Source organism: Muscardinus avellanarius (assembly GCF_963383645.1).
Source record: "Muscardinus avellanarius genome assembly, chromosome: 1".
Classification (NCBI taxonomy): domain Eukaryota; kingdom Metazoa; phylum Chordata; class Mammalia; order Rodentia; family Gliridae; genus Muscardinus; species Muscardinus avellanarius.
This window is the reverse complement of record NC_137786.1, coordinates 122086112-122100637: the sequence shown is the minus strand read 5'-3', so window position 1 is coordinate 122100637 and position 14526 is coordinate 122086112. Positions and strand designations below refer to the sequence as shown.

The following is a 14526-nucleotide window of genomic DNA, read 5'->3' as shown; positions in this document are numbered from 1 at the left end:
GAACCTCACTAAGAGCTGAGGCTGTCTGCGAACTGCGATCCTCATGTCTCAGCCTCCCAAATGCTGGGATTATAAATGTGCGCCACCATGCCCAGCTCTCTCTCTCTTTTCTTTTTGTTGATCCTGGGGGTTAAACCCAGAAGTGTTCTACCTCTGAGCTACACCTTCAGCCTTTTCTTTCTTTTTTTTGAAAGAGAGCCTCACAAAATTATTGTGCTGTCTTCAAACCTGTCATCTTCCTGTCTCAGTCTCTAAAGTACTGGGGTTATAGGGTTCACCAGTATCCCTTGCTATATTTCTGTCCCTGGGAATTTTCTTTATTGTGGGGTCAGTCATATGCTTTAAAAGCAGTTTGCCCTGTTTCATTTCATCCAGCATGTTTCCTGCATGTGTGGAATGTTCCTCCCAGTTGTTTACTCAGCTCTCTGTTGTTTATACCATTAATCTTTCATTGAGTTTTGTTGTGTTTTTTTTTCTTTTTCTTTTGCCCCCAGTGCTGGGGATCAAACCCAGGGCCTTATGTATGGTAGCCAAGTGCTCTACCCGTGAGCTGTACCCTCAGTCCTCTCAGAGCTTTAAGAAACCACCCTTCTAAGGAGACAATTAGAAATGAAAATGATCTGGGCGCGGTGGCGCACGCTTGTAATCCCCGCGCTTGGGAGGCTGAGACAGGAGAATCGCGCTGGTTCGAAGCCAGCCTCAGCTACTTAGTGAGGCTCTCAGCAACTTAGTGAGACCCTGTTTCCAAATAAAATATAAAATAGGTCTGGGAGTATAGCCTGGAGGTAGAATGCCCCTGGGTTCCACCCCCAGTACCACCAAAAGAAAAAAAAAACAAAAAAACAAAGAAATGAAAATGGATTGCTGTGGGCAGTGGGTTTTGGATTGTTTCCTATATTATGCATTTTTTATATTTATCTTTAAGACCATGTACTTATAGTTTTTTTTTTTAACTTAAAATAGGAAATTATCCTTAAGATCTTCCAAGTAATAGCCCTTCTTTTCCATTTGTTGCAGGTGGTACGATTGTGTCAGAACCCAAAGCTGGCATTAAAGAATAGCCCACCTTATATCTTAGACCTGCTGCCTGACACCTACCAGCATCTCCGTACTATCTTGTCAAGATATGAGGGGAAGATGGAGACACTTGGAGAGAATGAATATTTTAGGGTGTTCATGGAGAATTTGATGAAGAAAACTAAGCAGACCATAAGCCTCTTCAAGGAGGGGAAAGAAAGAATGTATGAGGAGAATTCCCAGCCTAGGTAATGAATAACTACACAAATACTAACTAATTTAGGTCTCTGAATGCCTGAGTGGATAACACATAATAGTTGAGTTGGTTTTAACTTTATGTTAATAGGAATGGTAAGTTGTCATTTCATTTAAAGGTATGCTTTAAGCCGGGTGTGGTGGTGCACACTTGTAATCCCAGTACTTAGGAGGCTGAGACAAGAGGATCGCAGTTCTTAGTCAACCCCAGCTACTTAGTGAGATCGCTGAAACTTAGTGAGACGCTGTTTCATAATTAAGAATAAAGCCGGGCGTGGTGGCGCACGCTTGTAATCCCCACGCTAGGGAGGCTGAGACAGGAGGATCGCACAGGTTCGAAGCCAGCCTCAGCTACTTAGTGAGGCTCTCAGCAACTTAGACCCTGTTTAGACATAAAATATAAAATAGGTCTGGGAGTATAGCCCGGAGGTAGAAAGCCCCTGGATTCCAACCCCAGTACCACCAAAAAAAAAAAAAAATAATAATAATAATAATTAAGAATAAAAAAGGGGGGGCTGGGAATGTAGCTCAGGAGTAGAATGTCCCTGGGTTCCATCCCCAGTACTGCAAAAATAAATAAATAAATAAAGGTGTGTTTTATGTAAAAGGTTCTCTTGGAGGACACTGGACCATCCTTAGATCTTGATTTTTTTTTTTTTATTTTAAAACAGTGACAGTTATGAAAATGATTTTAGACAGTACATGTACTGGAGACTGTGAATCATGATAGTTGATGGGTAGGCAGGTCTGGTGGCATATGCTTGTTACCCCAGTACTTGAGAGGCTAAGACAGGAGGATCACAGGTTTGCAGCCCACCTCATCAGTTTGAGTCTCTCTGCAACTTAGTGAGATGCTATTTCAGAAAATAAAGAAAGAATATAATAGGGCTGGAGTGTAGCTTTGAGATAGAATGCCCTCGGCAGTCAATCTTTAATACCACCCAAAAAAAAGAAAAAAGAGGCCAGACGTAGGCTGGGCGTGGTGGCGCACGCTTGTAATCCCCGCGCTTGGAAGGCAGAGACAGGAGGATCGCACAGGTCCGAAGCCAGCCGTGTGTGCTGGCTTAGGAGACCCTGTTTCCAAATAAAAAATGTAAAAATAGGTCTGGGAGTGTAGCCCGGAGGTAGAAGGGCTTCCAGGAACCCTAGTACCACAAAAAAAAAAAAAAAAAAAGAGGCCAGGCGTGATGGGTGGTGCATGCTTGTTAATCCCAGCATTTAGGAGGCAGAGAGCAGAGGATCCCTGTTCACGGACAGCTTCGCTACTTAGTGAGGCCCCTTGCAACTCAGTGAGACCCTGTTTCAAAAATAAAGAATAGCCGGGCATGGTGGCACATGCTTGTAATCCCCGCGCATGGGAGGTAGAGACAGGAGGATCGCTCAGGTTCGGAGCCAGCCTCACTGTCTTAAGAGACCCTGTTTCCAAATAAAAAAGTATAAAAAAATAGGTCTGGGAGTGTAACCCGGATGTAGAGGGGTTTCTAGGAATCCCAGTACCACCAAAAAAAAAGAAAAAAAATTAGGACTGGCGGTGTTGCTCAGAGGTAGAATGTCCCTGGGTTCCATCCCCAGTACCGCCAAACAAAAAAAAAAAAAAAAAAAGAGAGAGAGAGAGAGGAAAAAAGTTAATGGGTATGTGAGAGAGTTTGAATTTGAAAGAAAGAAGATTGAAGTTAATCTGAGGTTCGGAGTAAATGATAGGTAAAATATTATCAGAAACTATAAGCTGGGTGTGGTGGCACACGCTTGTAATCCCAGCTCTTGGGAGACTGAGACAGGAGGATCGCACAGGTTCGAAGCCAGCCTCAGCTATTTAGTGAGGCTCTCAGCAACTTAGTGAAACCCTGTTTCCAAATAAAGTATAAACTAGGTCTGAGAGTATAGCCCGAAGGTAGAAAGCCCCTGGGATCTACCCCCAGTACCACCAAAAAAAAAAAAAAACCACCTATATTAGGTAAATTATAAGTAAGGGATAATAGAAGAAATAAGCCAAGCCAGGCATGGTGGCACATGCTTGTAATCCCAGCATTTGAGAGGGTGAGACAGGAGGATCATGGTTCGCAGACAGCTTCAGCTACTTAGGCTCTTTGCAACTCAGTGAGACCCTGTTAATAAAGACTAAAAAATAGTGCTGGAGGTATATCTTGAGGGAGGAGGGAGCAATAAGCCAGTAATTTAGGCAACTTATTTTTTTTAAAATAAAGCAAAATGAAATGACATTTCTTTTATAGGTAATTTTTTTGTGTGTATGGTACTGGGGGTGGATTCCAGAGGCTTTCTACCTTCAGGTTATACTCACAGACCTATTTTATACTTTATTTGAAAACAAGTTCTCACTAAGTTGCCGAGAGCCTCACTAAGTAGCCGAGGCTGGCTTCAAACCTGTGGGATCAGCCTCCCAAGCGTGGAGATTACAAGCATGCGCCACTACGCCTGGCAGTAAGAGTAATTTTTTTCACTAGAAAAAGTATAGGCAAATGCAGTCAATCCAGTAACTATTTGAGGGACCATGATTTTTTTTTTTTTTTTTTTTTTTGTGGTACTAGGAGTGGAACCTAAGGGCTTCCTAGCTCAGGGCTATACTCCCAGACCTATTTTATATTTTATTTGGAAACAGGGTCTCACTAAGTTGCTGAGAGCCTCACTAAGTAGCTGAGGCTGGTTTTAAACCTGTGCGATTCACCTGTCTCAGCCTTCCAAGTGCAGGGATTACAAGGGTGCGCCACCATGCCTGGCATGATGTATTCTTTTGTACTAATTAAGTAATAGAAATTATAGGCTTGTTGCTAGTTTGGTTGATATAAATTATATATGAGGGGAAAAAGTTTGTATATGTGGGTGTAATTGTGTTCTGGTCCTGTTGGAAATAAATATCAAATCATCTAGAACAAATAATAAAATATAATTCCCACTAGGATGTCTTAGTAATTTACTCTTGAGTGATGAATGGGAAGGAGTAGCCACTTCTGAGGCCTGAGGTTACTATGCAGGACTCTAGCATAATCTCCTAACTGGTAGCCTTGTAGTCTACTACTACTTGTGTCCATTGGCTTGGGTTTTGGCAACTCTGGTCTCAGTTTTCTGCACATCATAACTCACAGTACCTTTACTGAAGCAAATTACTCAGGTTTGAAAAGGTGTCTGGTGACTAAAATCAGACCTTTAACTTCTGGTTTACATGCAAATGAACTTTACTCCTATTAAGTATTTAAAGGGCTGATGTTATACCTCAGTGGTAAAGTGCTTGCATCGGCCTTATTTCCCACAAAACGGAAGAAAAAAATTTTTATTATATTCAACTTACTAGACATTTCATATTGCAGGGTTTTTGTTTTGTTTTTGCTTTTGCTTTTCAGTGCTAGAAGTGTTGCTGAGTTTTTTTTTTGTTTGTTTGTTTCTAAATACCAAGGAGTCAACCTAGGACATAGCACATACTAGGCAATGGCTTTACTACTCTGACCTATATCCTCAACCCTTTTTAATTTTGAGACAAGGTTGCTAAGTCTGGCCCTGAACTTGGAAACCTTTTGTCTCAGCCTCCCAAAAACTGGGATTAGAAGCCTGAACCACCATACCCAGTACTTTTGTATGTGTGTGTGTGTATGTGTGTGTGTGTGTTACTGGGGCTGGAACCCTGAAACCCCATGGCATTCTATCTCTGAGCTACACCCCTAGCCCTATTTTTTATTCTTTATTTTGAAACAAGGTCTTACTAAATTGCAGAGGGCCTCACTAAATAGCTGGGGTTGGCCAGGAACCTGTGATCCTCCTGTCTCAGCCTCCCAAGTGCAGGGATTACAAACGTGCACCACCACGCCTGGCTAAAACAGTTTTTTAAAGAACAGTTAAAAATATTTTTCAGCCAGGTGTGGTGGCACGTTCTTGTAATCCCAGTACTTGTGAGGCTGAGACAGTATCACAGGTTCGTGGTCAGCCTCAGCTGACCACTAATGAGGCCATCTGCAACTTAGTGAGACCCTGTTTCAAAAATAAAAAATACAAGATAGGGCTGGGGTGTAGCTCAGAGGTTGAATGCCCCTGGGTATAATCCCCAGTACCGCAAAACAAAACAGGAGGTAGAATGTTCCTGGGTTCAATCTCACACACACATGACACTGTCCCCAAATGACAGAATTATCAGTCACACACACACACACATCATAGATGATTATATCAGGTTGTGTATCAGTGGTTCTGCCAGAACCTAGTGAAGTATCAGTTCACATTTGATAAGTATATATTTTATATATATTTGCCCTTTTCAAATGTAAACACATAGGAAATATAAGTATAGAATTTACTCTTATTGAAATAACTTTGTTTATAACTTCTTCTGATTCTATTTAAACCTCATTGTCATTTTATCTGTCTCCATCAACTTTATTTTCCCTAATATGAGGCTGTGTGTGTGTGTGTGTGTGTGTGTGTGTGAGAGAGAGTGTGTGTGTGTGTGCCCGCGCGCACGTGTGTGTGTGTGACTAATACTTCTGTCATTTGGGGACAGTTTCTTCTAGTCTCTTAAAAAGGAGTAGCTGAGTGTGGTGTTGGATGCTTGTAATCCAGGACTTGGAAGGCTGAGACAGGAGGATCGGGGCCAGCCTCAGCTACTTTGTGAGGCCTTCTGCAACTTAGTGAGATCCTGTTTCCAAATAAAAATAAAATAGGACTGGGAATATGGCTCAGAGGTAGAATGTCCCTGGGTTTATTCTCCAGTACAACAAAAGGAAAAAGAAAAAAAAAAAGATTAGCTGTTTTGTTGTTGGGCTTGGTGGCATACACCTGTAATTCCAGTACTTGGAAGGCTGAGATAGGAAGATCTCAAGTTTGAGGCCAGCCTCAGCAGTTTAGGGAGATTTTCAGCAACTTAGTGAGACCCTTTTTCTTTTTCTTTTTCTTTTTTTTTTTGTGGAACTGGGGATGGTACTGGTAGATGGCCTTCTACCTCCGGACTACATTCCCAGACCTATTTTATATTTTTTATTTGGAAACAGGGTCTCTTAAACCAGCTGAGGCTTGCTTCGAACCTGAGCAATCCTCCTGTCTCAGCCTCCCAAGCGCAGGGATTACAAGCGTGCGCCACCATGCCCGGCTAGTGAGCCCTTTTTCTTTCTTTCTTTTTTATTTTTGGTTTTACTGGGGGTGGAACCCAGGGGCTTTTCTACCTCTGGGGTATAATCCCAGACCTATTTTATACTTTATTTGAAAACAGGGTCTCACTAAGCTGAGAGCCTCACTAAGTAGCTGAAGCTGGCTTTGAACCTGTGGAATCCTCCTGTCTCAGCCTCCCAAGCGCTGGGATTACAAGCGTGCACCACCACGCCTGGCTAGTGAGACCCTTTAAAAAAAAAAAAAGTGTTAGAGGTATACCTTAGAGGTAGCATACCCCTTAGGTATAATCCCTAGTACCTACCCATCCCTGATTTTTTTTTTTTCCCCCCTGTGGGTTTGTAAAAGAAATGAGAAGATCATAATTTATGCCCTGTCCTTCCCATCTCTCCTGCAGGAGACTGCTTACATATAGATTTGGGCTCTTGATGTTGTTCCCCTGGCCACTGATAACTCTTCTCATTTCTTCCCCAGGGTTTGTTTTGAGTAGTTTCTATTACTCTGTCTTGAAGTTATTGTTCCTTTTCTTCACTGTTTAGTCTGCTTTTAATTCTTTCCATTGAAGTTTTCATCTCTACACGTTGGATTTGGACTTTTTCATACCTGTCATGTACTTAATATCTCTAAGTATTTCTCAACCCTTTTGTACAGAAGTATAGTTATCTGTGTCCTTCATAGATTTAATTCTACTGATTTTATTTTCTTAAAAGTCATTTCCCTGCTTCCTTGAGTCTTTGGTAATTTTTTTGGATATCACACAGGTGTTAATTGTACCTTATTGTGTGCCAAATGCTTTTGTATTCTTTTTTGGGGGGGAAGGTTTATACCCACGGACTGTTTATCTTGAGCTATACCCCAAGCCCTGTTTTATTTTTTATTTTGAAACAGGGTCTCACAAAATTGCTAAGGGCCTGTTGAGTTGCTGAGGCTATCCTCTTGTCTCAGCCTTCCAAATCCTGGGATGATAAATGTGTACCACTGGGCCTGGTGTATTTTTTTTTTTTTTTTATGGTACTAGGGATTGAACCCTGGGGTACTCTACCTCTAAGCTATACTCTGTCTTTTCATCTTTTTTTCTTTTTTTTTAATTTTTTGTAGTACTGGGGATGGAACTCTCAGGGGCATTCTACCTCTGAGCTATACTGCCAGCTCTATTTTTATTTATTTTGAAACAAAATCTCACTGAGTTGCAGAGGGTCTCACTAAGTAGGTGAGGCTGACCTTGAATCTGCCTCTCACCCTCCCAAGTACTGGGATTACAAAAGTGGGCAACTGCGCCCAGCACCCCTCAGTCTATTTATGTATTTATTTATTTTATTTAAGGGTCTCACTGAGTTGCTGAAGGTCTTTGCTGGCCTCGATCCTCCTGTCTCAGCCTCCCAAGTGCTAGGATTACAGGCGTGTACCACCACGCCAAGCCTTTTGTTTTGTTTTGTTTTGGTGGTACTGGGGGTGGAACCCAGAGGCTTCTACCTCCGGGTTATACTCCCAGACCTTTTTTATATTTTATTTGGAAACAGGGTCTCAACTAAGTTGCTGGAAGCCTCACTGAGTAGCTGAGGCTGGCTTCGAACCCGAGCGATCCTCCTGTTTCAGCCTCCCAAGCGTGGGGATTACAAGCGTGTGCCACCACACCCGGCCTTGTTTTTTATCTTGAAGCAGGGACTTACTAAGTTGCAGAGCTGCTGAGGGTGGCTTTCAACCTGCAATCCTAAAGTAGAGCTGTTATCACTTAGAATACTTGGATCCCAAAGCCAGGTGTGGTGGGGCACACTTGTAATCCCAGTATAGGAGAAGATGATATAGGAGGATTATAGGTAGGCCAGCTTCAGGTACTTAGGCCCTCCACAAATTCATGAGACCCTGTTTCAAAATAAAAAGTAAAACAGGTCTGGGTGTAGCTCAGAGGTAGAATGCCCCTAGGTTCCATCCCCAGACCCACAAAAACAAACAAACAAACAAACAACAAAAAACACCTTGTTAGGCGGAACCAGAATAGTTTTTAATATAGGACAAATTATCCCCAATGCCCACTGAATTATAAAATGTTTTCTTCTTAGCCAAGGGCAGTGAGGCTGAGACAGGAAGATCCATAAGTTCAAGGCCAACCTTGTCAACTTATCCTCTCTCAAAATTAAAAGAAATGTTGGGATGCAGCTCAGTGGTAGAATGCCCCTGGGTTTAATCCCTAATACTGCTAGAGATTTATTTTATTTTTTGACACTGAGGTTTGAACCTAGGGCCATTCTACCTCTAAGCTATACCCCCAGACCTATTATTTATTTATTTATTTATTTATTTATTTATTTATTTATTTTTATTTAATTTTTGTAGTTTTGAGGATGGAACCCAGGTGCATTCAACCTCTGAGCTACACCCCCTGCCCTATTTTTTATTCTTTATTTTATTTTGTGTGGTACTGGGGGTGGAACCAAGGGGCTCTTTTACCTTTGGACTATACTCCCAGACCTATCTTATACTTTATTTGGAAACAGAGTCTCACTAAGTTGCTGAGAGCCTCACTAAGTAGCCGAGGCTGGCTTCAAACCTGTGCGATCCTCCTGTCTCAGCCTCCCAAGCGCGGGGATTACAAGCGTGTGCCACCGCGCCTGGCTTTTTTAGTCTTTATTTTGAAACAGGGTCTCACTAAGTGTGGAGGGCCTCACTAAGTAGCTGAGGCTATCTAGGAACTGCGATCCTTCAGTCTCGGCCTCCCAAATGCTGAAATTACAAGTGTGTTCCACCACACCCGGCGTTAATTTTTCTTTTTATTTGGAAACTTACTAGGTTGATGAGAGTCTCACTACTTGCTGAGACTATTTTTGAACCTATGATCCTCCTGTCTCACCTTCCAAAGTACTTGGATTATAGGCTTGTACCATCATGCCTGGCTAAACAATTTTTTTTTTTTTTTTTTGCAGTACTAGGGGTGGAACCCAGGGGCATTCTACCTCTGAGCTACATCTCCAGCCCTATTTTTTATTCTTTATTTTGAAACAGGGTCTCACTGAGTTGCAAAGGGCCTCACGAAGTAGCTGAGGCTGTCTGCGAACCACGATCCTTCTGTCCCAGCCTCCCAAATGCTGAGATTACAAGTAAACAATTTTTTTAAAGTTTCCTTTTTTCCTTATGTAGTGACACAGGCTTGCAATCTCAATACTTGGATTCTCATCTCAGCCTCCTAAGCACTGGGATTACAAGTGTGTGCCACCACACCTGGCTCATACTTAGATTTCACGTTTCTTGTGTCATTTTTATTTTTATAGTGTTCTCTAATATTTTCTCTGTGAAGTTGAATCAGGTAGTAGTGATCCTTTTCTCTTGTTCTGCTACTTTCACTTCAGTCAGCTGATTAAAAGGCACTTAGAGAAAATCTTCCATTGCCTTTTCTCTTGACATGACCTTTGGAGCCCATTATGACTAAAATATCTTTTTTTTTTTTTTTTTTTGGTGGTACTGGGGGTGGAACCCAGAGGCTTTCTACCTCCGGGCTATACTCCCAGACCTATTTTATACTTTATTTGAAAACAGGGTCTCAATAAGTTGCTGAGAGCCTCACTAAGTAGCTGAGGCTGGCTTTGAACCTGTGCAGTCCTCCTGTCTCAGCCTCCCAAGCGCAGGGATTACAAGTATGCACCACCACGCCCGGCTTCTTTTTTTTTTTTTTTTTTTTTTTTTTTTGGTGGTACTGGGGTTCCTGGAAGCCTTTCTACCTCCGGGCTACACTCCCAGACCTATTTTTACATTTTTATTTGGAAACAGGGTCTCCTAAGCCAGCGTGCGCGGCTGGCTTCGAACCTGCGCGATCCTCCTGTCTCTGCCTCCCAAGCGCGGGGATTACAAGCGTGCGCCACCAGGCCCGGCCAATTTTGTTTTTTAAATGACTTAGATAAAAGTTTTATAGATTCTCTTTCTTACAGACCCTCAATGATTAAGGTACTGCTTCATAGCAGTTTCTTATTTATTTATTTTTACTGAAAGGCACACTTAAGAATATCAGAAAATATGTAGTATGGGGCAGTTCAGTAGAGGAAGTACATGATTGTGAAACTGAATTGCCTGGATTTGACTCTTCTGCCATTTAGTATCTATTTGACCTTAAAGATTTTTGTTTTGTTTTGTTATGTGGTACTGTGGATTGAACCCAGGGACATTTAACCTCTAAGCTACACCCTTAGCCTTATTTTTATTTTTTGTTTTGAAACAAAAAATTACTAGGTTGCTCAGAGTCTCGCTACATTGTGGCTGAGCTTGTCCTTGAAATTGGGATCCTCCTGCCTGGGCCTCCCCTGTATTGAGTTTACCTAAGATTGAGGCACAGCTGGATATAGCGAGAGACAGGAAGGGACTCTTGACTCTCCTGCCCAGGCCCAAACTGCTGCTTTGATTCTATAGGGCTGAGTGTAGTAAGTGAGATCAGAGTATGAGTTTGGGTGCCAGTTGTCCGCAGGAATTGCTGAGAACCAGCTGTCTGGTACGTAGAGTCTCTGGGGACGCATGGGAAGATGCTTAGGGGATACTCCTCCCTTCCTCCTGCAACCCAGAAAGAACAAGGTCAGTTTGTCAAAAAGGGACTACAGGTGAGATAATGGTGAGTTTGGCAGTAAGGTGAGCGTATGTCCCCCTATTCTGTTATGCAGTGAATTATGTTAATAGGTTTATAAAGTTAAGCTGAGCTTGGAGGGCTGAGAGTATAGCAAAGAATAAGTTAATATTATTGGAATAGAATTTATTGTATTTTTTTAATTAAAGCACCATGTATATTTTGAGTTATGTCTCTTATGTTTTAGTTGTTTATACATTCTTTTTTTGTGTGTGTGGTACTGGGGGTGGAACCCAGAGGCTTTCTACCTCCAGGCTATACTCCCAGACCTATTTTATATTTTATTTGGAAACAGATTCTCACTAAGTTGCCGAGAGCCTCACTAAGTAGCTGAGGCTGGCTTTGAACCTGTGTGATCCTCCTGTCTCAGCTTCCCAAGTGTGGGGATTACAAGTGTGCGCCACCACGCCCGGCTGTTGTTTATACATTCTGAAGATTTTATTTTTATTTTTATTTTTTGGTGGTACTGGGGTTCCTGGAAGCCCTTCTACCTCTGGGCTACACTCCCAGACCTATTTTTTATATTTTTATTTGGAAACAGGGTCTCCTAAGCCAGCGCGGCTGGTATCGAACCTGCACAATCCTCCTGTCTCCGCCTCCCAAGCGTGGGGATTACAAGCGTGCGCCACCACGCCCAGCTACATTCTGAAGACTTTTACTTATTTATCATAATAGATTTAACTTGGCGTTCTTATTGTAGCTTTTAAATCTCTTATATTCGGTTCAAGATATATTTGTAATTTCTCCCACATATTATTCTCAAGCTCTCCCATGCATCGAATTTAGCTTGCTTCATTGACAGTATTACACTTCTGTATGTGTTTACTTCATTGAATTAGTGAGCATAGTAAATACCGTGGCTTTAATGTGCAGGTTCTATGCGTTTTCTATGTGAGAAGCATGTCACTGAGTGGTTATTAAAACTCCTAAAATTTGAGAACCTATGAAGAAGTTCTACAGTACTAAACATGTTTTCATCAGTTGTGTATAAAAGATAGCAAGAAACAAAGATTGATCTCAGAGGTGGCATTAATTTCTACCTTAGGCAAGAATAACTAAGAGAATAGATTTCTTCTTTTTAGGGGGATACTGAATTGAACCCAGGGGTGTTCTACCTCTGAGCTACATCCCCAGCCCTGTTTCATTTTTTATTTGGAAACAGGGACTCAGTACGTTTTTGAGGGCCTCACCAAGTTGCTGACTGAGGTCTCAAACCTGTGATCCTTCCATCTCACCTCCCAAGTACAGGTGTGTGATAGCACGCCTGAGTGAGTTTTCTTATAAAGCTAAGTATGGTTCATTTGGAACATTGATTGTTCAGTTCCTATTTGGAAAGTCAGTGCTTCCTTTAGCTTTATGTGTCTGGTCTGTGTAACTTGGAGGCCATAAAAGCAGGACAATGAATATAGTATCAAATACACTTAATTTGTACTTAGTTAAAAAAAAAAAAGTCATCGGTATTTTTAGATATGTTGGCTGAGAGCTGCTTTTGTAGGTGATACTTTTCATTTTTCTTTTCTTTTAACAGCTTCAGTAGATAAGATTCAAACAGTCCTACACTGACTTCCTGTGAAGCTCTGTTGAAAGAAGTTCCGTTTTATCTATTTTTAAAGCTGGTTACTATGAGCAGAGGATGCTGCTACCAGTTCTAAATGTCATTTCAGTGTGTTCTCACTCAGCATTCTTTGGATGACACTAATGTTTGTATGTCAGCTTTTGGAGTTTAACAGATAGGAAAAACAGCAGTTGTTTCTGAAATTGCCCCAGTAAATGAAGCACTTAAAAGCATTGGTCACTTGGCCTTTTGGCAGCACAGTGAACCATCAGCTACCCGGGTCTCGGCAGAGTGGTTACATCAGACCTCATCTGGGAAGTACTTCTCAACCCAAGATGGCCTACTGTTTTCCAACCTTTGTGTGTGTGTGTGTGGTACTGGGGATAGAACCCAGGGGCATCATTCTACCTCCAAGTGACACACTCAGCCGGAATTTTTTTTTTTTTTTTTTTTTTAGTCTTTTTATTTTTTGAGAGAGGGTCTCACTGAGTTGCAAAGGGCTTCACTAAGTAGCTGAGGCTGTCCTTGAACCGTGATCCTCCTGTCTCAGCCTCCCGAATGCTGGAATTATAAGCATGCGTCACCACTCCCAGCTTCAGACCTCATCTCTTAATATTCATTCTCAGTCAGTTTTTTCTTCCTGAAACTGTTACTGGGACTTTTAAGGGATGAAGCATTCTCATTGGCACAAAACAGAATGATACTATTCTCAGTACTTCCCTTAAGCATTAAATAATAAATGCATCTTTACTATAAGTTGTTAGTTTGTTTCCTAATTTTTTTCTCTTTTCTGTGCAAAGCACTTCATAGTCAAGAGTTACAAGATACCTTTTTAACTATTTTATATATAGGAGTAAGTATACTAATTGAAATAATTTGAGGATTTTGGGGGGTATTGTTTTTGTTTTTGCTTTTTTTTTTTTTTTTTTTGGTTACTGAGGATTGAACCCAGTGGCATTCTACCTCCAAGCTCTACCCTAGACCCTTTTTATTTATTTATTTTTATTTTATTTTATTTTATTTTTGGTGGTACTGGGGTTCCTGGAAGCCCTTCTACCTCTGGGCTACACTCCCAGACCTATTTTTACATTTATATTTGGAAACTGGGTCTCCTAAGGTGCGGCTGGCTTTGAACCTACCTGTGTGATCCTCCTGTCTCTGCCTCCCAAGTGCGGGGATTACAAGCTTGCGCCACCACGCCCGGCAATATTTATTTATGTTTTTAAACAGGGTCTTGCTATATTCTGGAGACTCTTGCTTTGTTGCTGAAGCTGTCCTTGAACTTGCTATCCTCCTGTCTCAGCCTCCCAGATTATAGGTGTGTACAACCATGCATGGCCATTTGGGGAGTTTTTATTATCTCATTATAATAAAAAGGCTATTATTCATATAAAGGCTATTTTTCTTTTCTTTTCTTTCTTTCTTTCTTTTTTCTTTTTTTTCTTTTTATAGTACTGGGGCTAAAACCCAGGAGCATTCTACCTCTGAGCTACACTCCCAGCCCCCCCCCCCTTTTTTTTCCAGTACTGGGGATGGAACCTAGATTCAACCTCTGAGCTACACCCCCTGTCCTATTTTGTATTCTTTATTTTTACTTATTTATTTATTTGTTTGTTTATTTATTTATTTTGGTGGTACTGGGGTTCCTGGAAGCCCTTCTACCTCCGGGATACACTCCCACGGGCTACACTTCCAGACCTATTTTTTAACTTTTTTATGTGGAAACAGGGTCTCTTAAGCCAGCGCGGCTGGCTCCAAACCAGCGCGATCCTCCTGCCTCTGCCTCCCAGGTACCAGGATGACAAATGTGCACCACCATGCCCGGCCTTCTTTATTTTTAAACCGGGTCTCACTGAGTGGGAAAGGGCCTCACTAAGTAGCTGAGGCTGTCCGCAAACCATGATCCTCTGGTCTTAGCCTCCCAAATGCTAGGATTACAAGCGTGAGCTACCACGCCTGGCTTTTTTTTTTTTTTTTTTTTTTTTTTTGA

At 41.7% G+C, this 14526-nt stretch overlaps 1 protein-coding gene across 1 annotated transcript in view; it reads left to right on the top strand.

The window, feature by feature from the left end:
* Positions 1–14526, top strand: part of CBL (Cbl proto-oncogene) — a gene marked incomplete at both ends in the record, with an annotated part of 74223 nt that overhangs the window by 17267 nt on the left and 42430 nt on the right. The window contains one exon of the mRNA XM_080699923.1: positions 1018–1265. Coding sequence (XP_080556049.1) covers positions 1018–1265 — 248 coding nt within the window. The remainder of the gene's footprint in view (positions 1–1017; positions 1266–14526) is intronic.